Source organism: Chiloscyllium plagiosum, unplaced genomic scaffold (assembly GCF_037043375.1).
Source record: "Chiloscyllium plagiosum isolate Xiang-an unplaced genomic scaffold, Cpla_swu_hap1 HiC_scaffold_12, whole genome shotgun sequence".
Taxonomy (NCBI): Eukaryota; Metazoa; Chordata; class Chondrichthyes; order Orectolobiformes; family Hemiscylliidae; genus Chiloscyllium; species Chiloscyllium plagiosum.
In genome coordinates, this window is record NW_028270150.1 from 87,912,832 (window position 1) to 87,938,788 (window position 25,957).

Sequence of the window (25,957 nt, forward strand, 5' to 3'; positions counted from 1 at the left end):
TGTTGGGGAAAAGTTAACATTATTTGCCTGGAAGCCATTTTCCTGATTCGGTTGAGAGTTCCATTTTGTGTCCCCAGCCAGAACTTTGCTGGCTATGCATTCCTTACTCTGAGGTAATGTGAAAGGTTGTCTTTATCTTCCTTCTCAAGATAGTGTCTCCTCCCTTTGCTGAATGATCAGCGCAGGCTGTAGAACCAGTCAAGCTGACATAGACTTTCCAATTAGTCCCCCTTCCTTCTCTGGTTATTGCCTCTTCACAGTCATTCAGCCAATTAGGGATATCTCTGCTTAGTATTAGCTATCTGTGTAACTAGAGCAGGTGGTGATACCATTTGATCTGTCCACTTGTAGAATGCATAATAGTGCTTTAGTTTTGAACTTAATGACTAACCTCTAATTTAGTACCAACTTGTAAGCATGCCAAACTGTGTAATTAACGATCAACTCCTTTCTGTTTTCTCTATATAATCCTGTAGTATCCTGATGTACTTCAGAATAACACCGAGCCATAGTTAGGACGGTGAATTCCCCATGATATATCATGTAATAAACTAATCAGTTCGCAAGGTCAGAGTCTCGAGAGTTTTCTTCAACAAAAGTCCTCCACTGCTCATCAACTGACCCACCATAAAATCTTTGTTTCCAGTCTACTTTAGCCAAGCCCTCCCAGATTCTATTGTAGTCTACCTTGTTTAAGCACAGGACCCCGGTAATGGATTTTATCTTCACACTCTCCATCTGTATTCTAAATTCAACCATACTGTGATCACTCCTTCCAAGAGAATCCCTAACTATGAGGTCATTAAATATTCCTGTCTCATTACACAGGACCAGATGGAGGATAGCTTGCTCCCTCGTTGGTTTCATTACATAATGTTCAAGAAAACTATCACTGATACAGTCAACAAACTCCTTCTCAAGGCTACCCTGGCTGAGCTGGTTCGACCAATTGACATGTAGATTAAAATCGCCCATGATAATTGCCATATCATTTTTAAAGGCATTAGTTATTTCTTTGGCTATTGCCCATCACGATGTGATGTTATTATTTGGTGGCTTATAGACTATGCCTATCAGTGACTTTTTCTTCTTAGAATTTCTAATTTCCACCCAAATGGATTCAACCTTATTGTCCATAGAACCTATATCATCTTTCAGCATCACCCTGACATCGTCCTCGAATATCAGAGCTACACCATCTCCCCTTACCTTTCTGTCTGTCCTTCCGAATAGTCTGATACCCCTGGATATTTAACTCCCAGTCGTGACCAGCCTGTAACCATATCTCTGTAATGGCTAATAAATCATATCCATACTAAATCATATTTATAGTAAGTTACATAGGGAAGCATATTTATGTTTATCATGGGGTATGTCAGGAACAATATTTAGGCTTATGGTGGGTTTGGCGAGGAACTATAATAGTGGTTGCATCTCAGAAATTTGAAACTAGGAAGTAATTCTTTTCTGTAATATAAGTTTTCAACAACAAAAGTAAAAATTATGTTAGAAATAAAAGAATTGTGAATCCATGGGATGTGCAAACACTTAACATTCAAATTAAATTCAAGTGTTTGAAATTTTTGCATGTAATTCCACTTTCTAACAATTTTACTGGAGGCCTAATCCATAATTTTAAGACAATGTAAACAGTTACTTGATATGGAAGTAAACTGACTGTGATTCCTTGTGCACCAGGCAAAATATAAATTAGAATATTAAATTCAAATTGGTGGAAGCAATCTAAAATAAATAGTTGGAATAAAGAGAGAACAATAAAAGACAAAAAGGAAGACTAAAATATTTTTAAAGAATCTTCAACAAAAACAAAACTGGAAATAATTACGACACCATCCTTATAAAAGTGAATTTTCATTGCCAAGGAGCATATTTACAATAATTAAAATTATCACACAATTAAAAGGGTTACTCACCATATTATCTACTCTTTCCACACTGATGTGTTAAACTAAAGCAAGCAACAAGGAGTTAAGCAGAAATGTACTAACTTCTTGAATTTATTCTCCTGTTTAATTACATGGATAAAAATACTTTACACTGATATTTCCTTTCAGCTTTTTTACTTGATTATGTGCTGCTCTAAGCTAACCTGACTTGCTGCATTTATCAATTTCTTTTGATAGTACAATGCAGTGAACTACCCCATGAATATTCCTGTTCCATTTGCAACCTGCCAACCTGATGCCAATGAAGCCCAGTCCTTACAATGCATCAGACTATGTGGAAGACAGCCAATGCATTATTGAGCAAACAGCCATTTTGCTGTCAGAAGGTAATCCAGTCTGTTCTTGGCCAGTCAACCAATGTAATATTGGACAGGCAGCTACTGTGCCATTGAGTGATCAACTAGTGTACTATCAAACAGTGAGCCCGCATGCTTTTGAGTGGTCACTGAATATGTTATCAGCTACGTATTCCACCAATCACCATTAGTTAAAACTCAATTCTTGGCCTTCATGCTTTAATAAAACCATCATGTCATCAAAACTTTACTTTCATTATGCTCACTGTAAATCAGCAGTTCCCAAACTGTGGGGTGTGACAGCAAATGGGATTGCAGAGTCAGCAGAATGACTGTATACCAGGGAGCTTCCAGTCCTGTCCTTCCTTGTCTCTTGGTCTCTTTCTCCAGTTTGGTATGGAGAATCTTGCTCGATATCCACACCATGAACAAATTCAATGTGCAAGTCTTTGATTTTCTCTTTTCCTATTTTATCCTTATCCCATTAAATCTTTCTAATGGATTCAATCTAACCTTTTATAGCATAATTCCTGGGATTCACTTTCTTCGTTTCAAGATCATTTATACAAGTCATGTTGGCAACTTACTAACCTGAGAGTTTCGGTATTGGAACCTGGTGTGCACTGAAAGTTAGAATGGTGGGTTAACAAACCATTTGATCTGAAAAAAAGAAATAATTGGAGCCTGAGGAGTTGTTCTTACATTTAGATTGGTGATGGAGGATGTGAGGAAGAGGTAAATTAGTGAAATTGTAACCTTTGTAAATATTACTTGATATAGTATGAATCAATTTCATCCCAGAATCAGTTTATTCCAGTTAGTAACAGGAAAATAGAGGTGTGACTCAGCCGTAGACCAGTTCAGTATTTCTCCTCTGATTGCCCAGGATGGCTGAACTGTATGGAATGAGAGAGACTGATTAAATGAACATGCCTGTCTGTAAGTTTGGGGAGGGGAGGATACATGTTGGTCGCTAATAACTTTGTTTTGATGTGGATGTGGAGAAAGAAGGGCCTCACTTAATTTGCGACATTAGGGCGTATGAAGACCTTGGCTGAAACCTTGGGCAGAATTTTGCACTTTCTGGCAAAATCAATGGCGAAAAAGATGGGAAAATACATTATGATAATGAATATAAAAGATTTTCAACTTCAAGAAAAGTTTGTCTGAAATTTGGCTCAAGATTGAAATAGCGACTTTAGAATCTCATTTTGAGTAGCGACTCTTATTTCCATGTATTTTTTTCTCATTAAACTCCACACTGCTGCATTTTCCCCCATTTCCAATTTTCCAGTCCTCCACTGAGAAACCAGATGGAACATTTCCTGACATGTAAATTAGAGCTGGTATCTGGCAGCTGCATCTTTCTGAATGCTTCTCCTGGCTTTCTTCAGAACAATGTCCCTCTTGGTTAATGGCCACCCTCCTCCTTGAACTCTTCCTCCATGCAGATCAGCATCAGTAAATCACTGGCCTCAGCACATCATGCCTGCTCTTGGACAGCACTTCTGCCTTTCAATACTTTACCTCAGACCTTAGGGACACATAAAATTTGCACACTTCTACCAGGGTGCATTGGGCACAGGGCCATGCAGCTACACAGGATGCTGATACTGACATGAACATATGTTATAACTAAGTCGTTTCTTCATGTTTACTCACTTCACTTGTTTGGTTGCTGTCAGACTCTGTTTACTTCACAGTGCTTTCTTGGTGCACACTAACAGGCTGTCAGACTTCGTGATTTACTTTACCTTTTGGCATGATGTGTGAAGCTGGCAGCTAATAATATTGGAGTTCACTAAACAATCAATCTTCAATCAGATAGAGGGTGGACATGTCACTTTGCTACAGCATACTATGTCAATGTCAGATCTGTAACCTGCACCAGCAATTTGTGTGGTAAACGCATTACCATTTGCTTGAAACACACAATATGTGAACATCAAAGGAAATCAGCCCTTAATGGGGTCGGGGAGAAACAAGTCATTTAGGGGCTCCACATAATTAGCTTACATGACGAGGGGGGGTGGTCACTGTCATGGCGGTGCTTGTTTCTAAGAGAATCTGGAGATCAGTGTCATTGCAGTTTGGAAATTGGGTCATGGTTCAAGTGAAAGTCTGGGGATTACAGGTAAATCAGATGGGGTGGTACGGAGATATCAATTGAAGGAGTGGGAAATGGTCAGTTAGGGATGTCCTGCCAAACAGGCTTGGGAGTTGACAATGGTCAGTCCTGGGAATTTGAGCCGAGTGTGGTGCTGGAAAAGCAGAGCAGGTCAGGCAGCATCCAAGGAGCAGGAGAATTTCCATTTTGGGCATAAGCCCTTCGTCAGGAATGAGGCTTGTGGGCTGGGTAGCTGGGAGATAAATGGCAGGGAAGTAGGGTTGGGGGGGGGGGGGGGGGGGGGGGGAGGAAGGTAGCTGAGAATGCAATAGGTAAATGAAGGTGGGGGAAAAGGTGATAGGTCAGAGAGGAGGGTGGAGCAGATAGATGGGAAAGGTGATGCACAGGTCAAGAGGGTGGTGTCAGGTTGGAGGCTTGGGACTGGAATAATGTTGGGGGGGGGGGGGGGAGGGGGGGGGTGTAAATGAGGAAACTGGTGAAATCCATATTGATCCCGTGTGGTTGCAGGGTCCCAAGGCGGAATATGAGGCATTCGTCCTCCGGGGGATGCTGCCTGACCTGCTGTGCTTTTCCAGCACCACACTCTCGACTTTGATCTCCAGCATCTGCAGTCCTTACTTTCTCCTAGTCCTGGGGATTTGGCTTGTCAGAGGCAGATCATAGAGTCCTGGGCATACCAGACAGCTCAGGACTGGAGGTGGCTTCATTGTACTGGACTACTGAAGGAATGACGACAGTGATAAGCTGCAATCAAGATCATAATGACTGGAGAGGACCAGGAGATCTAAAGGGGAGGCTTCGAACACGCCATGGTGACTATGGCCTCTATATAGGGAGGTGTAGGTGCAAAAACGACAACCCTCTGGTTTACCACTGATCATTGACACATTCTATGTTTTTTTTCCACTTTGATGTTATCCTTAACGTTTTTAGTGAACAAAAGTTGGCTGATACTTCTTCCTCACTGGAATATATATTTACTGTGAGCCATGAACTACTTTCCTGAATGTCTGTCAATGTTCCTCAACCACCTTTTTTACTAAACTCCGTTCCCAGTTCACTTCAGCTAGCCCTGCCTGGATTTGTTTGTAATGAACCTTATTTCAATTTAGCACAGTTGTTTCTGTCTAAGGTTTTGCACCCTGAAACTGAACTTTAAATTCTACCATGTATGGTCACTGTTTTCTTGAGGATCTTTTACTCTGAGATCATTATTAAACTTGCCTTGTTGCACATTACTGGGTTAAAAAAAATTCCTTGTTGTACCCAAGGAAACCATCCCAAAAATACTGAATTTTTCCTTGTGGTTCCCTTTACCTATTTGATTTTTCCAATTTGCATGAAGATTAATGTTACCCACAATTACTGTACTGCCTTTGTGACAATCCCTCATTACCTTCCGATTTATTCTCCTTTCCACTGCACGGTTATTAGATTAGATTAGATTACTTACAGTGTGGAAACAGGCCCTTCGGCCCAACAGGTCCACACCGACCCACCGAAATACAACCCACCCACACCCATTCCCCCACATTTACCCCTTTGCCTAACACTACAGGCAATTCATCTAACCTGCACATTTTTGGACTGTGGGAGGAAGCCGGAGCACCCGGAGGGGAGAATGTGCAAACTCCACACAGTCAGTCGCCTGAGGTGGGAATTGAACCCAGGTCTCTGGCGCTGAGAGGCAGCAGTGCTAACCACTGTGCCACCCACTAATTGTCTATGGTCTATTCCTAGCAGTGCCTTCTTCACCTTGTTATTTTTTTACCTGCACCCATACGTATTCTACATCTCCTGATCGAAGAGCATTTCTTGCAACTGTATTTATTCAATCTGCTTTTCCAATATTTAATTGGAAGATATTTCTTCTCATCTAGTACTAATGTCAAATGAGCAGTATAATAGTTTAGTAACAATGCGGGAATTAAAATAAGTGGTTAGTACAATTAGTCCAAGGTACTTTTGAGAGTTATAAGTGTATATAGTAATTCATGCTGAAAAAGCAAGAAGTGGAATTTACTGTCACTTCAAATTTGTAGAAGTTATTGTGTGTTGCAACCTGGTCATGGTATACTTTTCACTTGTACTTAGAATAGAATAGAACAGCCTTTATTAGATTAGATTAGATTCCCTACAGTGTGGAAACAGGCCCTTTGGCCCAACCAGTCCACACCAAACCTCCGAAGAACAATCCACCCAGACCCATTTCCCTCTGACTAACGCACCTAACACTATGGGCAATTTAGCATGGCCAATTCACCTAAAAAAGCTGCACATTGTTTTGATTGTGGGAGGAAACCGGAGCACCTGGTGGAAACCCACGCCGACACGGGGAGAATGTGCAAACTCCACACAGACAGTCACCCGAGGCTGGAATCGAACCTGGAACCCAAGGAAATTGATCGGGCATTTTTTGCACATGCTCGTCATGTGCACTTAATGAGTTCAGTGAAAAGTTTATAATGTCACCTCGGCGCCACCTTAGGTATGGACTAACTAGGTACAGATACTTGAAGAGTTGCTACAGAGTAAAAAAAAGGTAAGCATGGGAATAGAATTTAAAATGTCCAGAATGTTAATAAAAACTGACTATAGAGTACATAAGTTCAATAAGATCTAACCCTTTTCCAACATGAGTCTGTGCCCTCCGGCTTCAGAACAAAAGGCCTCCATGCTCTGGCTTCTGTCCATTACTTCCTCTGCTGCCACTTCAGGACCTGGTTGGCACTTGCTGTGATCGTGGTTCGAGGCTTGGCCCACGCACTCTGCTGCCATTACTTTTGGGACTCAGCCTGTGCTCGCTCTGCTGCCGTCGATCCGGGACCCGGCCGGTGCTCGGTCTGCACTGCAAAGAGGAGGAAAAAAAGAAAAGGAACTGGCGAGCAGAACAGCTCCAACTACAGTGTCTTACTCTGCCACCATTTTGGAGACATGACTTAGATAACAATCAGACAGGAGTGTTCCCTCCCAATTGGAGAACACGTCAGCGGTCTGGGACATTCAACCTCGGATCTTCGGGTGACTGTCCTCCAAGATGGACTTCAGGACAGGCAACAATACAAAGTGGTTGAAGAGATGCTGAGATGTTTGGTACTCATGGGGATGGCCTCAACTAGGACCTTGGGTTCATGTCACACTACAGGTGACCCCACTGCACTACACACACTCCTACACACAAACACACACTCCTACAGACCCATACGCTCATGCAGACCCTCTCTTATACGCTCACACAAACATTGCCACACACATCCTCTCACAGACTTATACCCCTTCTACGCTCACACACTTATATGTTTGTGGGGTGAATTTGTACTTGCAGAATTACATTTTACTTTGCTCAAAAACTGCATGAATCCATGTAAGATTCTGTAAATCCGTTTTTTAGATTAGAATCAGTCTGACCAATGTGGCACAGACAGCCTCACACAGGGCAGCTCACATCTTAAATACATTATCTGGGCTGACAATGACACCAATTGTTAAAGTTCACTTGAGAACGTAACTTTAAAAATGTTCTGCAAGAACTGAAACCAACATGTTCATTCTAAAAGACGAGAGACTTAACAAACAATCCAGGTCTTTTTCAATGTATAATTTCAGATACATCATACTGCAAATCTTTGCTATAAATTCAATGTCCTACGATCTTATCCTCTACAACCACCTGATGAAGGAGCAGCGCTCAGAAAGCTAGTGCTTCCAAATGAACCTGTTTGGACTATGACCTGGTGTTGTGTGATTTGTACACTCCAGTCCAACACGGGTACCTCCAAATCTTGACTTAGAGACGGCCTCTTTGCAACTCTCTATGTAACTTGATGGACCTCTCAGCTCAGCAACATGACTCTCCTCTTTTGAATTGTATGCCATACGATGGTCATGCTCTTGTTTACAAGTCCAGGCTCCCTGCAGCCTAGCTGCCGCAACCTGCATATGTTGTCACCAAACGCAGCGTCCTTTGAAGCCGCCGCCCCGCCAGTGCTGCAGAATGCAAAAGGTGCCGGCCCTTCGCCTCGAGACAGCGGCCGTTAGGATTCGAGCGGCCGTGTTCTAAATCCGGCGCGTGACGGCGGCTGCTGGACCCTGATTGGTCTTCGCAGTTTCCCACGCGGATCGGCTCGCTCGGCACTCGATCCGTCCAGCCTAGGAGATGGGAAGAGTAATCGAGTCGAAGAACGGGTTCGGGCCTGTTTGTTTACGTTATCCGAATGTAAGTTTTGTAAGTGCGGGAAATACAATTCCTCTCGTCATAAACAGACACCTTTTGCTCAACCTGTTTAGTAAGGATACAGTATATGCTTTCATAAAGGGTCTTCCACAAGCATAAATACTCTTAATATTGTAATCAACAAAAAGTTATTATTACTGTGTGGGTGAGAATTTCTGTCTATCCTATCGTGTTCTTTATATGTTAAAAGATTACTAAGTATCACCAGGACATGTCCAGCGGCCTATGTGTTCCAGAATGTCTACAAATTTGGGATGCAGACTTTGCGCTGTTTTGGTCTTGGCTGAATAGAAATTTTTCTATCAAAGTGCTTTTCGAAGTAGTAGCACTATATCCTTTAAAAACTTTAAACACCCCCCCCCCCAAAAAAAATCCAACATTAACTTATCTCCCAACCCTCAAAAAATCTCTCGATGATTAATGGTTTTAGCTGGTAATAGAGACGTAGTTGTAGCCAAATGATTGGATCCTGGGCTTTTGGGATTCTGTTTGAACATGTCTCTGTTGACAAGATCCTGTGGATTGATGCTTTTTAGATGCCTATAATTGTTCGTCAATTAGGGGATGATGTGTACCCAATGTCCTGAGTTTCAACTAAAGGTAGTTTTATGATCAAACAAGCAATTCTGTACCCATTGACCTCTGAGCACTTGGACCAGGAAGCTTGCTGAAGTGAGAACGTGAGTGCAGGATTTGCTTTTTTTCTTCCTGCAGCAACTATACTTTGTAATTAGGATGCTGTGAATCAAATCACGTTAAAGCTGGATGGATAAATTTTCATCATTGTGTAGTGAGCTTGTCCCTGGCGTTAATGTCAATAAATACTATGCTTTGAATAAAGCTTCACCTTCTTTATAGCTCTTGTATGTTCCCCGCGAAGGCTGGCAGTTTCAAAGTTGAGAAGATAAGAGTTGGCAGTGACCATCTGGCCATGGTGACCAGTTAATTGAATTTAATATTGCAGAAATTTTGCCTGAAAGTTTGTGCAGTTGACTTCAGGAATGATACAAGTGCAGTATTTGTTTGATATCCTGCCCTTGAATCTGACTGATGTGATACATAAATTACTGGTCATATTTCTCTTATGCTCTAACGTGTCACTGGTACTCAGTCCAGGTCTTGCTGCAATACAGGAGTGTGGTGGTGACTGATGCTCTACAAACTTATGACAGCATTAGCTTTGCAAACTATTGGTCATTGTGTTGACATTTGAGTTGCCTCAAGGATCTTAGGAACAAAATTGCAGTAAGTTGGTAAAATTAGAGCTACAAGGTCTGAAGAAATTTGCAACACCTCCAACAAATCCTCATTGTGGTGTTTGAAGTTGACCTGAGAAATTGTGGAATTTTTGATGAGAACATTTATAGGAAGAATGGAACCTTTGGAGAGGGTGCAAAAGAGGTTTGTCAGGATGTTGCATGGATTGGAGTGTATTAGCTATGAGGAGAGATTGGACAAACTTGGATTTTTTTTTGCTAAAGCATCAGAGACTGAGGAGCAGACAGGCAGAAGTGTATAAACTTGAGAGGCATGGATAGTTGGAGTCTTTTTTTCGCAGGGTGGAAATGTCAAATACTAGGGGCATAGGTTTAAAGTGAGAGGGGGAAGGTTTAAAGGAGATGTGCGAGATAAGTTTTGTTACACAGAGGTTAGTGGGTGCCAGAAATGCACTGCTAGGCAGATGGTAGAAGCAGATACTATACCAATGTTTGAGGCATTTGGATGGACACACGAACAGGCAGGGAATAGAGGATACAGACCATGCGCAGCCATTGGGATTAGAATGGCATCATGGTCGGCACAGACCTAGTGGGCCCAAGAACCTGTTCCTGTGCTGTACTGTTCTATATTCTATAGGGGCCTTATTTAGGAGCAGAGCAACACAGAAAATAGGAGCAGGAGTAGACCTTTTGGCCCTTCAAGGGTTACCAATTTAACATGACAATGGGTGATCATCTAAAATAGTATGCTGGTCCTGCTTTCTCAGAATTGTTACAGCACAGATGGAGGCCATTAGGCCTGTTGTGATTGCATTGGTTTGGATATCTTGTGCCGGTCTCCTGCCTTTTCTCCATGTTCCTGCTTGTCATTTATATCCAAATAATCATCCAAAACTGTCTTGAATGGTACAATCTGCTTTCAGCACATTTCATGGCAGTAAATTCCATACTGGTTGCTCTGTGAAATATTTTTTCTCACATCACCCTTGCTTCCTTTGCGCATCACCTTAGATCTATGTCCCCTTGTTCTTTTTTCTTTTGAGTGGAAACAGCTTCTTCCTATCTACTCTGTTCAGTGTGTTCACGATTTGAAAAAGTTTTATCAAATCCCCTCTCAGCCTTCTCTTGAAGGAGAACAGCCTCAGTTTCTTAAATCTATCCTCAACTGAAGTTTTTCATTCCTGGAACAATTCTTGTAAATTGCTTCTGCACTCTATAATGTATTCTCATCTTTCATACAATGTGGCAGGGGACGAAACGTTTGCAACAAAAACTTCCAGCTCAGCGAACAGAACCACAGCAATGTGGCATTTACAATTATACACAATACACTAGCTGAAGTCTAACAAATGTCTCATACAAGTTCAACATCACTACCTTGCCCCAATTGATACAGCCAAAAACATGATGCTTTATTAACTGCTCTTCCCAACTGTCCTGCAACTTTCAGTGAACTGTGCACACATACATTGGTCCTTTTGCTCTCCTCAACTCATTATAGAGTTTTGCCCCCTATTTTGTGTTGTCTTTCAATGTTCATCCTATCAAAATGCATCACATCTCCTCTTTAAACATCAGCTATCAGAGATTGCAACACAGAAATGTGCTAAAATCAGGAAAATGCTGAGTTTTCTCATGTGACCACACCTCATACCATGTGCTACTTACCCAAAATCTTGAAACCTATATTGCTTAGTGCCTGTGCCATCATTTAATGAGAACAGCTTTTCTTTATATATCTTACCTAAACTTGTTGTAACGTTGTACACTTCTATCAAAGCTGACTTGCTATCAAGTGAACAACCGAAGCTACTCCAACCTAATCGTGTAACTAAAATTCTTCGAACTGATCCTTGGAACCATTCTGTTAAATCTCCTCTATGCTTTGACAAGGACTCTAGCCATCTTACTGAAGTGTGATGACCAGAACTAGATGCACCATTCTTGCTGTGGCCTAACTAGAGCCTATCAAGGTTCAACATAACTTCCCTGCTTTTATTGGTCAAAAATCTTCAATAAGAATCAGAAATGTGATAAGTAAGGTGCAAAGCTGAGAATGAAACTCAAAATGAGATAAAATAGAGTGTTGTAAATCACAAATCTCCAGCAATCTCTTGCAAGTAAATTTGGTATGTTAGAGGAATGAGAGTTAAGGAAAAAAAGGAATTGCCTGATGAAGGAGCAGAGCTCCGAAAGCTAGTGCTTCCAATTAAACCTGTTGGACTATAACCTGGTGTTGTGTGATTATTAACTTTGTCCACCCCAATCCAACACCGGCATCTCCAAATTAAAGAGCCAAGGTCTTTTCCCCAGGATAGGGGCATCCAAAACTTGAGGGAATAGTTTTGAGGTGAGAGGGGAAAGATTGAAGAGACTTAAAGGGCAACATTTTCACAGAGGGTAGTTGAACAAAGTGCCAGATGAAGTGGTAGAGGTGGATCCAAATACAACATTTAAAAGACATTTGAGCAGATACATGGATGGGAATTGTTTAGAGGGATGTGGACCAAACACCGTAAAATGGGACTGTTCAGTTTAGAAAACTTCGTTGGCATGGATGTATTGGGCTGCATGACTCTATAACATTTTCTGTGGAAATGCTTTTGTTGTATTGCTTTTGTTTCTTTTGCCTATCACTTTAAGTCAATGCTCTCTCATTCTTGACCTGTTCATGAGTGGGCTAGGTTCTCCAAGTCAACTTTGTCCATACCCCTTGTGATTTTTGTCACCGTCAATCTTGGCCTTCTCCATGGAAATCAATCCCCTCTTCTCCAATCTATAATCACAATGGAAATTTCCAAACGTTTAAACATTTGAATGTCTTTTACTCATACTATCGCCATACCACTTCATGTCATTGGTAATCAGAAATCCATCAAACTTTACTCTAATTACACTTAAAATCTGAGCTTCCATAGCTGTTTGGGGTAGAAAATTTAATAGATTCATGACACTCTGATTAAAATAATTTCTTCTCATTTTTCCTAAATGAGAATATCTTTAAATTGTGCCCCCTGATTTTAGACTTCCGCATTTGTAATTGGATTTACTCTGTCTATCCTTTTAAGTATTTTGCAATTATCAATGAGATCACCTCTCACTCATTGAAAGTCTAGAGAATACAGGCTCAGTTTGCCCATTCTCTCTTTGTCGGACAGTTTTGCCATCCTCGGAGAAGTCTGGTGAATCCTCGTTGCATTCCCTCTATAGCAGTAATATTTTTGCTAAGATAAGAAAACTAAAACTGCACAAAGTATTCCAGGTACAATCTAGGAGATAGTGAGGACTGCAGATGCTGGAGAATCAGAGTGGATGAAGAATGCAGCTGGAAAAAGCACAGCAGGTCAAGCAGCATCAGAGGAGAAGGGGAGTCGTGTCTTGAAAGGTTCTGACCTGAAATATTGACTCTGCTTCTCCACAGGTGCAATCTAATCAAGCTCCTGTATAATTGAAGCAAGTCTTCACTAGTCCTGTACTCAAATCCTTTTGCAATAAAAAGTTCATATTCCTGTAGTCTTACATCACCTTTGTGTTAGACTTCATTAGCTGTAAAGATTAATTTGTTGAAGTGCAGTACCCTGGCAGAATCTCACTTGATGCATTGCACTAGGTAGTGACATCTTGGCTATGATACTAGTGTAATTTCTCAGTTGGAAGATTGTGGTTTTAAGCTCTCTTCCATGACATAGTACATAATGTAGATGGCCAATCCAGTGCAGTACTATGCAGTTTTAAATTGTGGTCACATCTGCTTCTACAGGTGGCTGTAAAACTTAAGATCACAAGAGCTGGTGAGTTCTTTTTGGGTCCTGCCAATATTAGTCCTTCAAACAACGTTATTTTAAAAATCGTTGTCTATCTCATGATTTGTAAATACTGTTGTGTGCAAATTGTATGCCAAGTTTCCCTAAATTATAATTGTCGTTATACTGCAAAAGTACTTACTTGATCACAAAGAACTTTGGGACATGTTGGGATCATGACATAGAAGTTTTGTTATTCTTCAATTGGTTTGAGTGCAGGGGCCATTCCTTTGTGTGAAGTTCACAGTAAATTACCCTTTTTTTGCCTGGGGCACTGGAAAAGCCATAAAGGAAGCTTATGTGTATGTAGGAGCTAAAACCCTTTTCATTGTACCACTCCTTTAGATGGTTATTAGTTAGGAGAGCAAATTAAAATGGTCCCTTGGATTTGTGGGCTTCCATTTCATTTGTAAATGTGTTCCATAAGAGAGGACTTTTAGAAGAGATGTAAAAGAATGTAAATGTTTGAAGAGATTTCATGAATGTATGTAATGATAGATTTTGTACAATTATATTTTTTCTCATGTTATTTGTCTGCAAATGCCTAAAGGTCTGTCCAAGTCAAAGTAGACTTAATTATGAATTGTAGTTTTCTTAAGATATTATCCATATTACATTTTTTTATTTCTTCTTGTCTTCCCAAGCTACAAGCAATCCGAGGCAGGTAGTTGAAACTTACTAGGTTTCTATCAGTGCTTTTACGAACCTACTCACCAAAAGGAATTTGGAATGACTCGATTGCACTCTGTATCCCCACCTGTGAGCACAGCACCCCACCCCATCTGAAACTCTCTTCACCTAGTGAAGCTGCATTCGGGAGTCTCATTAGACTCCGGAATCAAATCTGCAATTAAGTAGCAGATAGCTTTTTTTCACCTCCAAGTTTACAGTTTCATCATGAACTAAAAATAAGAGCACTGATGAGATTAACGAGTATTTACTTCTGTTATTTTGGATCTTTCCAGGTCGTCTTTGTCACTCTGTGTAGCACTGCACTGAGAGTCTTGTCATGGTGGATGTTGGGAAGTGGCCGTTATTTGCCTTGCTTCCACCACAAGACCTCCGCTCAATTCGTCTGGCCTGTGTCTTTGGCACGTCTGGTAATGAGACCTTGTATGTTACAGAAAATGATGAGGTAATATCCTTTCTCTAGCCATCTCAAGTCACACATCCTGATTCATAATTATTGACTCAAAATTGATATGAAAAGATGTTTCCTTTGAAGTAAGCAAACTTTTTAAACTGACTCCTAATGAACCAGCATACTCTATAAACCGGCAAAAATTATATAATTGAAATACCGTATTCTTGTAATCTCTGATGTCTGAGTAGTCAGTTGAGAGTGCGAATGAGAAGGCTGTCTGCCGGTAAGTTTTGTTTAAGGCAAAGTTTCATTATTATTTACTTTACTTAAGCATAAATTACTTAACAGTGATCTATATCCCCTGCATTATCTTTCTACTACTTAATGTGTGTTTTTACATTGATTATGTGGACCTCTTGATTATTTGATCAACTGGTGCATTCCTGGTTCATTCGTACCAGTTAATAAAAAGTTTGCAGTAATGCTGTGACTATAAAATGGAAATGCTTCCTTCATGTTGAACTTCAAAATTTAAAAAATACTTTTTTCAATTGCTGATGTACTACTTCCTGGTTTGCTTTAAGTTTGAATCTCCCTGAACTGGCTCTGAAAAGAACTCATTGACCAGAAACATTAAACCTCGCATTTCTCTCTTCACGGATGTTGCCTGATCCAGCCAATGTTTCCAACATATTTTTCTTTTATTCCAGACATTGGCTATTTTGTTTTGTTTTTACATTTTCCATTCTCTGTTTTCCTTTAGCAGTATGTAGTATGAATGACGCAGTAGTAGGTGTAATGCGTGGTCTAGAAAGCCAGCAAAGCTACTGCTTTTGTTTGTTGTTAAACAGCCGATATTCAATGGTACCTAATGGTTTAATTGTTATTGAAGTCTCATTGCTTTCAACAGAGTGAGATTAAGAATTCTGTATCCAACAAAGGAGGACAAATTTCTTTCTACGATCTGTCCTATCTTATTCTGTCTTAAACTATTTTATCCATCAAAATGTTTGAAAATATTATGTTACTATATGGATGAAAATATTAATTGGACATGGTGGTGTGCCAGGTGCAGAGATCTGTGGGATGTCATTTGTTGAGAAATGATGTGTTCAATCTGTTCCTGAGAAATAAGTTAAAACGTTAAGCATTACAAAACTGGCTAAAAAGTTTAGATTTGACTTCAGTCTTGTTTCTATAACAGGTGTTTGCCTTTGGTACTAACTGCAGTGGCTGTTTAGGAACTGGAGATATTCAGAGCACAATTGAGCCCAGGAAAATAAACATTCTGTGTGGTAAGAAGATCACTCATCTAAGTTATGGGAGTGGACCCCATGTGGTGCTTACAACTTCAGGTAATACATTTTGATAAACAAAGAAAGTATGAATAATACCTGGACTGCTCAGCTGTATTGTTTTGACAAATGCTCTGAGAAAGCTGCTGCCAGCTGGAGAATTCCTTTAGTTTCAGCATTTTAATTTAAGTTTCAGGTAAGTAACTCCAGCTAATTCTACTTGGAACTTGGAGGAACTTGTAATGATTGTAACTTCAGTAAATCATTGTTAGATCTTCAGCTGTTTTACTTAATCTAAGTGAATATTTAAATTTCAATTAGGCCTTTTGCCTAACAGGAAATCATTGTGTTTTAACCTACAATGAATAAATGTTTCTGTTTGATCATTGATTTTACAACATCAACCTCAAACTTGGTGTTTAGTGAAATTGAATGCTAAAGCATTTGACCATATAATAAGGCTTGAGTCATTTCATAATATATGCTTATTAATCTCTCGTGTGTATTAATCTTTATATCTTCTGGTTTCTAATCTTCTAAGTTGTGACTTGCTTAATTCATTATAAAATAAGGTTTCATGATGGAGAGCAATAGTCACTGGGGACTCGATAGTTAGGGGGACAGATAGGAGATTCTGTGGGAACGAGAGAGACTCATGGTTGGTGTGTTGCCTCCCGGGTGCCAGGGTCTGTAATGTCTCTGATCGTGTTTTTGGGATCCTTCGCGAGGAGGGAGAGCAGCCCCAAGTCATGGTCCACATTGGCACCAATGACATAGGTCGGAAGAGAGATGGGGACTTGAGGCAGAAATTCAGGGAGCTAGGATGGAAGCTTAGAGCTAGGACAAACAGTTGTTTTCTCTGGTTTGCTGCCCGTGCCATGTGCCAGTGAGGTGAGGAATAGGGAGAGAAAGGAGTTGAACACGTGGCTACAAGGATGGTGCAGGAGGGAGGGTTTCGCGTTTTTGGATAATTGGAGCTCTTTCTGGGGTAGGTGGGACTTCTACAAGCAGGATGGTCTTCGTCTAAACCAGAGGGGTACCAATATCCTGGGTGGGAAATTCGCTAAAGCTATTGAGGTGGATGGGAGATGGGAACCAAAATTGTAGGATAGATACAGAAGAGGATAAGAGTAGGGAGTTCCCATACTGGCAACTGAGAACCTGGTTTGAAGTGTGAGTACTTCAACGTGAGGAGCATCCGAAATAAAGTGCGTGAACTGGCAGCGTGAGTTGGGTTACAAGGAAGTCAGGAAAGACCTAAAGAGAGAGCTCAGAAGAGCCAGGAGGATTCATGAGAAGTTGTTGGTGGATAGGATAAGGGTTAAGACAGATGTCAGAGGTAGGTATAAGACAGATGTCAGAGGTAGTTTCTTTACTCAGAGAGTAGTAAGGGTATGGAATGCTTTGCCTGCAACGGTAGTAGATTCGCCAACTTTAAGTGCATTAAGTCGTCATTGGACGGGCAAATGGACGTACATGAAATAGTGTAAGTGGGATGGGCTTCAGATTAGTATGACAGGGCCTGTACTGCGCTGTAATGTTCTATGTTCTATGGCATTATTTTATACGTAACCTTAAACATTTGGGCAGTCATTATGCCTAAAATGAACACAGGTGTTATGCAGCCAAACTGTTTTCCTGAAGAAGGGCTTATGCCCGAAACGTCGATTCTCCTGCTTCTTGGATGCTGCCTGACCTGCTGCGCTTTTCCAGCAACACATTTTTCAGCTCTGATCTCCAGCATCTGCAGTCCTCACTTTCTCCTAGTTGATTTTAACCTACTGCGAATCCTCTTGCAAGGATGCCTTCCTTGAAGAAGCTCTCTTCCTCCCTCTACAAGGATTTCAGTGAGTCCCTCTCTCACTTCACCCCCCCAGGTCATCTCCTCCGCCTTGAAGCTCTTCAGCCATTTTCCTGAAGAAGGGCTTATGCCCGAAATATCGATTCTCCTGCTCCTTGGATGCTGCCTGAACTGCTGCGCTTTTCCAGCAACACATTTTTCAGCTCTGATCTCCAGCATCTGCAGTCCTCACTTTCTCCTGTTCTGTGAGAATTATTTACTCAGATTCTTGGTGGCTGTTGGGTGCAGTATTTGACCAAAAATCCTGAGTTAGGGATGGGGAATGCAGTTTTAGCCAGAACCATGACTATTACTATAACGTTTGATTACATAATTCCAACTGGACTAGGGTAGGGCTTCAAGGTAAGGTTTACAGCAGTTAAATAATCTGCAATTCTTCCTATGAAAGCTCTAGTGACGGACTTGGACCTAAGAGTGGCCAGTACACGGAGAACTGCACTTTAGTGAGTTAGTGCCTTCAAAAGCAGGATAGGAGATTTTAAAGAAGCAAATAGAAATTGGTACATTGAAAAAAATACTAATTTGGGCAACATAGTACAGGGTTCCTCAAACTACAAACGCAATACCATAATGGGGTATAATTTTAACGGCCCGACATATAAACATTTTCTGTACTTACAAATGGCTGTTTTAAATTGTACTACGTTGTGTTTGACTTGCAGATGAATTGACTTGTGAGCGAACCTTGTTCACAACCCAGTAACTGTACTTTGTGCAACTTTAACCTTTTTAATATATTGATGATATTACTCGTCCTTAATGTATTCACTGAAATATCTGGTGAAGTTATAAGGATGTTTTCTTCAGACTTCTTCAAAAACAGTTTGCGCAAATTATTAAACATTTCTGTATTGTCAAATGGGTAAATGGGTTCAAGATTGGCAGATGGAGTTTAATTTTAATAAATGAGATGCTACATTTTGGTGCGGTAAATCAGGGCAGGACGTGTTAATTTAATGGTAAGGTCCTGAAGTGTTGCCGAACAAACAGACTTTGGGGTGCAGGTTCATAGTTCTTTGAAAGTGGAGTTACAGGTAGACAGTGAAGAAGGCGTTTGATGTGCTTGCCTTTATTGATCAGTGCATTGGGTGTACAAGTTGGGAGTCATGTCGTGGTGATACAGGATATTGATTACGACATTCCACTTTTGGAATACTGTATTCAATTCTGGTCTCCCTGTAATAGAAAAAATGCTGTGAAACTTGAAAGGGTTCAGAAAAGATTTACAAGGATGTTGCCAAGTTTGGAGGGTTTGTGGTGTAGGGAGAGGCTGAATAGGTTTTCTCTGGAATGTCGATGGCTGAGGGGTGACCTTACAAAAGTTTATAAAATCATGAGGGGCAATGGATAGGGTGAATAATCAGATCTTTTCCCCAGGGTAGGAGAGTCCAAAACTAGAGGGCATAGGTTTTAGGGGTGAGGGGAAAAATTTTAAAGCGACCTAAGGGGCAACTGCCAGAGGAAGTAGTGGAGGCTAGTACAATTACAACATTTAAAAGACATCTGGATGAGTATATGAATAGAAATGGTTTAGAGGGATACGGGCCAAACGCTGGCAAATGGGACTAGATACATTTAGAATATTTGGTTAGCGTGAATGAGTTGGACTGAAGGGTCTGTTTCTGTGTTGTACATCTGACTCTTTTTTGTTTTTAGAAACTTATTAGACTGCTGGAGAAACACAGGTCTGACAGCATCTGTTGAGACAAAAACAGAATTAACTTTTCGAGTCCAATGATTCTTTGTCAGAACTTAAAAAAAAATTCTTCTTGGTTTGCAGATGGAGAAGTTTATGCCTGGGGCAATAATGGTTACAGTCAGCTAGGAAATGGGACAACAACTCAAGGTTTATCTCCTTGTCAGATTTCCACAAATTTGCTCCACAAGAAAGTAATCGAGGTGGCATGTGGATCCCATCATTCTATGATTCTGACATCTGATGGAGAAGTGAGTAAAATCTTTGTATGGAGAAAAGCGATGTTCATTTCAAAAAAATACTTTCTGTACCATAATTCTTCAAACATCCCTGTTTTAGGAGTTTGTAAGAAAGTGAATTAGCTATGACGGCATTCCTTTGGATGGATTGTTGAAATTGCTATCACTATAGACTCTTCCAAATTGCAGACGAATACATCCAAATATGAATCGAAAGTTGGAAGGAAATGGGTGTTGGTGCGTGTGTAAATCAGCAAGCCTTGTTTAACTGGTACTTTGTTTTGAAGGTCAGCAGTCTTGGGCTGCTCTGTGGCCTTCCTTACAAACCTCTGGAGATCTATACTGTTTTGTGTCTCAGCGTTGCAGCCATGTCTGTAGCTATGCAGGCCTGAAGCTCTAAAGGTTCCTCCTTGAACCTTTGATTTTCTACCTCTCTTCCTATAAGAAATACTTTAAGAATCATCCTTCTGATCATATCTCTAGCCACCGCTCCTTATATAGTTTTTTCTATTTTGGCTTAGTACCATTTTTATGACTAATAGTGCTTCTCTGTTATTTTGTAACATTAGAAGCATTATTTAAATTCACAATGCAGTTGTGCAAGATCTGACCTGCATTTACTTTTTCCTAGCGCGATTGTCCTGGGATTTGGAGGTCAGTACCAAATCCAGCTTCCACTTTAGTGTACACTGATTATTTACAGATCTCTTCCCAGTGGAGGCCAGTTTAAAAGAAAAATGCTCACTCAATTTTCAATCCTTGACATTCTTTAGCTATGTCACCTTTTCACTTTTTGATTAGTTGACAGAATGGTTTTTATTCAGTTCTTCTTGCCTCGTTGCCCTCCTCTATTTTTGCTACAAGATGTATGGTTTGAGGTGTACAAAACTGCCCAGCTGGGTGTTGAAACATCAGTTAAGCCAGAAACTATCTAAAATATTTCTGTGTGACAATTATTCACTGTTCACTGGTTTTATTAGGCTCATAATTTATCAACATTGTAGCTTTTAAATTATATTTAGTACAGATTTGAAAGTTGTTAATATTTTTATTGTTATGCAAAACTGTTTGAATATATATTCCATTTTGTTTCCTGTTTATACTTGTTCTTAAAAAAATCTTTTTCTCTGATTGGTGGGGAAGCAGAATTAATATTGTATTAAAGTGCAGAATCACTTGCTGTAAAAAGGTTTGTGATCCCATACTTCTGTTCTGCATTCAGGAACTAATACTAATGTTTTCTTATGTTGCTGATACAGTAAGATTTTGGTTCTGGCTTTTCCATTTGAGATATAGCATATCTTTGTTGTGTAGGAAGTGCTTCAGTGGGGGGAGGGGGAGGGGGGGGGTGCAAGATGGTGGCGGCCTGAAAAGTCTGCTGTGTTGGGCTTTGTGCCATAGATACCCGGCTTATCTGGCTAGGAAGAAAAGTGCTCCGCAGTCCATTGTATCTATTATGGAGAGAGCTGGTATTAATGCTGGATTTCAGGAATTCTGTGCAGTGTTATTCTGTCGGAGGGCTGTGGGGTGCAGTAGCGAGAATGGAACCCTTTTTTGAAAACCTGGACCTCCCCGGTATAAACACAGAGCAGGCCTCTCTTTTAAATGCATCCCTTACAATACAAGAGATGCAGGAGGTGGTATGGCAGTTCCAGAGTGGCAAAGCACCTGGCCCAGACAGGTTTCCAAGTGAGTTTTACAAGGTGTTTATACATATGTTGGCTGAGCCACTTCAGGGCATCTATAGTCACTCGTCTAGCCAGGACTGCCTTCCGCCCTTCTTTAGGGAGGCCATTATCTCCCTCGTTTTAAAGAAAGGAAAAGACCCCGAGGATTGTGCCTCGTACAGACCTATCTCGTTATTGAATGTAGACCAAAATTTTATCCAAGGTCCTGGCCCCGAGGCTGGAAAAGGTACTGCCTGTTATTATCAAAGAAGATCCGATGGGTTTCATTAAGGGCCATGGCTCCTCTAATAATATCAGGACGGTACTGAATATAGTGAAAGTATGTCAGCAGAAATTGATTCTGGGCTTGGTGGTCACCCTGGATGCCGAAAAGGCTTTTGATTGAGTGGAGTGGTCATATCTCTTTGGTATTCTAGATTGTTTTGGTCTTGGTGGGGCTTTCACTCAGTGGGTGGCTGTGCTAATATAATGGCCCCAAGGCGGGGGTCATCACGAACTGTGTAAAATTGCATAATTTTAGTATTGGGAGAGGCAGCCGACGAGAAAGAGATGTCCTCTTTCGCCGCTATTTACTTTGGTAATTGAGCCGCTGGCAGAGGCCATCTGGAAGGTCCCTGAAATAGCGGCACCAAAAGTAAGAATTGAGGAGCACAAAATTACTCTTTTTATGCGGATGATCTCCTTCTGTTTCTGGTTAACCCGGAAAAGCCTATACCCCGGCTAGCACAAAAATTTAAATTATTCAACAGTTTTTTGGGGTACAGCGTAAGTTTCACAAAGTTGGAAGTCATGCCTGTGGGAGGATTGGTAGAAGTGCCTGAGTTGGAGAATGGAACGCAGTTTCTTTTTCGGTGGTCACAAAAAGATTTTCTCTACCTGGGAATTTTATTACCCCCCCTTCCATCAGTTGTGTAGAGCTAACTTTGTGCAACTGTTGGAAAGGATATAGGAGCAGTGGGAGGGGCTACCAATATTGTTGCTAGAACACATAGCCCTGATTAAAATGCATGTTATTACACCCTACAAGGGCGCTCCCGTTTTTGCTGCCCAGGCAGGTGCTGCGGAGCTTTACTGGCTGGTTTGGGTTCTTTTATTTCGTGCTGTAGGCATCCCTAATTAAATTGACTAAGCTGCAACTTCTGCAGGGTATTGGTGGGGGTGGTGGTGGGTGGATCTTCCAGATCTGAAGAGATACCAAATAGGCGCCCTATTGTCACATGTGGGTGACTGGGCGCATAAGGATTCACTGTCGATATAGCTTGATGTTGAGGCCTCACAGGCAAGGTGTCCTCTCGTTAATTTATTGTTTATGCATAAGATGAGATCCGTGGCTGAGCATTGTGAGAGCCGACCTATCTTAAATACTGTGAAAGCATGGAGAAAAATGTGGCAGGGTGAGGGCAACTTTCTTAAGACCTCGCTGTTCACCCCATTAGTGGGAGCCTCAGGATTTAGGCCGGGGTCAATGGACTCCAGCTTCAAAGCATGGGAGGGTAAGGCATGGGAGATTTATTTGAGAGACAGCTCTTGATTCTTTTAACCAGTTAAGTCAGAAATACGGGATACCTAGTAGGGACCTCTTCCGATATTTTCAGGTTAGGGATTATATACAGAAAAAAAACATGTTCTTGGTTCAGCCCTACAAGTCAGACATAGAGAGAAGAGTGCTCCGCTGTGGGAGTACTCTTCGGTTAGTACCATATATCTTTTGCAGAGAGGGAGTGCCTTGGGGGATATAGAGAGGCTCCATGGGATCTGGAATCAGGAGCTAGGAGAAGAAATCTCATCGGAAACATGGGAGGAGGTATGGGAGAATGTGAAGAAAATTTCAATACGCAATAACGCACAAGCGATGCAATTGAAGATCCTTCACAGGGCCCATATGGCGCCAGAAAGGTTAGCAAAGTTTAAGAAAGGATCCTCCCCAGGATGTCCAAAATGTAAAATTAGTACAGGCACCCTTATATCTTGCTTTTGATCCTGCCACAAGATTCGTGGATATTGGAGTGCCAGCATGAATGAGCTGGAGAGGATCCTGGGAATTGAAGTTAAGGCGGACCTGGTATCCCTTTTGGGTCTGCCGAACCATGCTCTCTAGGTGAACACGGGAAGAGGTTATTTAATATTCTTACACACTGTGCCAGGAAGAACGTCCTAGTGCACTGGATATCAGAAAAAAACCCAGGTCTTATGGGGTGGCATAGACTTGTGATGGAGCATGTCCCCCAAAACTATCTTACAAATGTGGTACACCATAGAACAGAGCAATTTTATAAGATGTGGCAGCCCTTTCTAAATTACATTAATATGGATTTATCTGCGATACTAATTAGGGCCTTTATACAGCCCTAAGGGCCAAATTTGGTGGTCTGGGGACTCCAGGGAGAGGAGGGTTAGTAAATACGTGTATAATAACTGTTGCTCTCGTGGATGGGAGCTTTGGTGGAGGTGCAGTGAGTGGAGTAATGTAATCTAATCTAATTTAATTTAATAGTAATTTAATTTCATTTCATTTTATTTAATTTTTTCTTAACTTAACTTGGGTTAAGTAAGAAGGAGATGATGGTTCTCTGTAGAGTAGTCAGTAGTTTATTGTTAATACTGTTGTAATATAATTTATATTATCTCTATTCTACTGTATCTTTGTATTTTTACAACTTTTTTGTAAAAGAGTAAACATAATACAAATAAATAATTTTAAAAGTGCTTCACTAGCTTGTATTGGTGCACTGAAATAATGGCCTGTATATGTGGTCAGAGTAAAATTGGTGGCATTGGCCATCATTGTCACCTGTCAGTCTAAGCAGTTTAGGAATCTCTCATCAGGCAGTCCCTGTGTGGAACTCCACTTGCTGCAAGTGGGAAATCACAGGCCTGTGACCTCTTGTTTTCAGTGTGATGTAATGGGATGGGCTGCTGCTATTCCATAGAAACACAGAAAATAGGAGCAGGAGTAGGTAATTCATCCCTTCAAGCCTGTTCCGCAATTCAATATGATCATCTAACTCCACACCTATTCCTGCTTTCCCACATATCCTTTGATCCCTTCAGCTCCAAGAACTATATTTAACTATTTTTAAACGTTCAGTTGTTTGGCCTCAACTGGCCAATGGCCAACCCCCAATCTTTAGACTGTCACTCCAGGTTCTGGACATCTTGGTCTTTGGGTACAATCTTCCTACATTTACCTTGTCTAATCCTTTTAGAATGTTATATGTTTTCTTGAGATTTCCTCCTCATTCTTCTAAACTCCAGTGAGTTTAACAATCTAATCTCTCTTCATATATCAGTCCTGCCATTCCAGCAATCAGTCTAGTGAACCTTCCTTGCGCTCACTCGACAGTCAGAACATTCTTCCTTAGATAAGGAGGCCAAAAGTGCACAAGTGTGGTCTCACCAATGACGTGTGCAATTGCAACAAGACATGTCAGCAGCTGTAATTGAATATTTCCACTATGATAACCAATGTACCATTTACTTTCACTGCCTGCTGCACTTGCATATTTCCTGTCTGCCAACCAGTTCTCTATACATGTCAGTAAACTACTGCCAATCCCATGTACTTTAATTTTACATGTCAATCTCTTATGTGGGACCTTATTGAAAGCCTTCTGAAAATCCATTAAACCACATCCACTCTCCCCTTTATCAACTCTACTAGTTTCATCTTCGAAAAATTCCATTAGATTTGTAATGCATGATTTCCCTTTCGTAAATCCATCCTGCCTCTGACAGTTGCTAGCACTGTTTTCCAATTGCTTTGCTGTAAAGTCTTTCGTAATAAATTCCATGATACCGATATCAGGCAAACTGGTCTGTAGTTCCTGGTGTCTCTTTACCTCCTTTCTTTATATAGTAGGATTACAATAGCTACTTTCCAATCTTTTGGATCTGTTCCAGAATCTATAGAATCTTGAAATATGACCACCAATGCATATACAATTTATTTGCTTAAGTACTCTGGTATGTAGATCATTGGCCCTGGGATTTGTTGGCCTTTAATACCATCAATTTTCCCAACACAATTTCCCTATTAACATGGATTTCCTTTAGTTGCTTTCTTTCACTAGACCCTGTGTTGCCCAATATTTTTGTCTTGTTATTCCCAGAAAGTGTTGCCAAATGCTGGGACGACTCAAACAGGGTATTGGATCTATCATCACCAGAAGGAGAATTGTAATTTTATGTTTTGTTTTCAGAAAATTGGTGAGCAGACAGAGTTTAAATCATCTTCTGATAAAAGATATTAATGTCCTTTGTTGTATGGGACATTTTTCTTTTGTTACAAGTGAAGCAATGTCTAATTCATATTTTGACTCAATTGCAAAGACTAACAAAATTCTATTTTCTTTATATGTTGTGGTAGGTGAGCTGAGATTTTAGCACATCTCTATATAGTTTCACTATGTAGTTTCGTACTTGTTAATAGATGGACTTTGCTGTTTG

General features: G+C 40.7%; 2 protein-coding genes across 4 annotated transcripts in view; one reads left to right on the plus strand and one right to left on the minus strand.

Annotated features, from left to right (window-relative positions):
* Positions 1 to 8,414, minus strand: part of LOC122554946 (cysteinyl leukotriene receptor 2-like) — a 98,337-nt gene extending 89,923 nt beyond the window's left edge. The window contains exons 1-2 of one of the 2 annotated variants that reach the window (XM_087993031.1): positions 8,165 to 8,414; positions 7,016 to 7,239 (exon numbers count right to left, since the gene is read on the minus strand). The gene's annotated coding sequence lies outside the window, so the exon portion shown is untranslated. Of the gene's footprint in view, positions 1 to 7,015 lie in introns of both variants that reach the window. The other variant, XM_087993032.1, reaches the window with a different exon arrangement.
* A 115-nt stretch (positions 8,415 to 8,529) lies between these two features.
* The window catches only part of LOC122554944 (RCC1 and BTB domain-containing protein 2-like), a 68,895-nt gene continuing 51,467 nt past the window's right edge, over positions 8,530 to 25,957 (plus strand). The window contains exons 1-4 of one of the 2 annotated variants that reach the window (XM_043700389.2): positions 8,530 to 8,607; positions 14,614 to 14,783; positions 15,937 to 16,087; positions 19,669 to 19,835. In XM_043700389.2, coding sequence (XP_043556324.1) covers positions 14,658 to 14,783; positions 15,937 to 16,087; positions 19,669 to 19,835 — 444 coding nt within the window. In that variant the 5' untranslated portion in view covers positions 8,530 to 8,607; positions 14,614 to 14,657. Of the gene's footprint in view, positions 8,617 to 14,613; positions 14,784 to 15,936; positions 16,088 to 19,668; positions 19,836 to 25,957 lie in introns of both variants that reach the window. The other variant, XM_043700391.2, reaches the window with a different exon arrangement.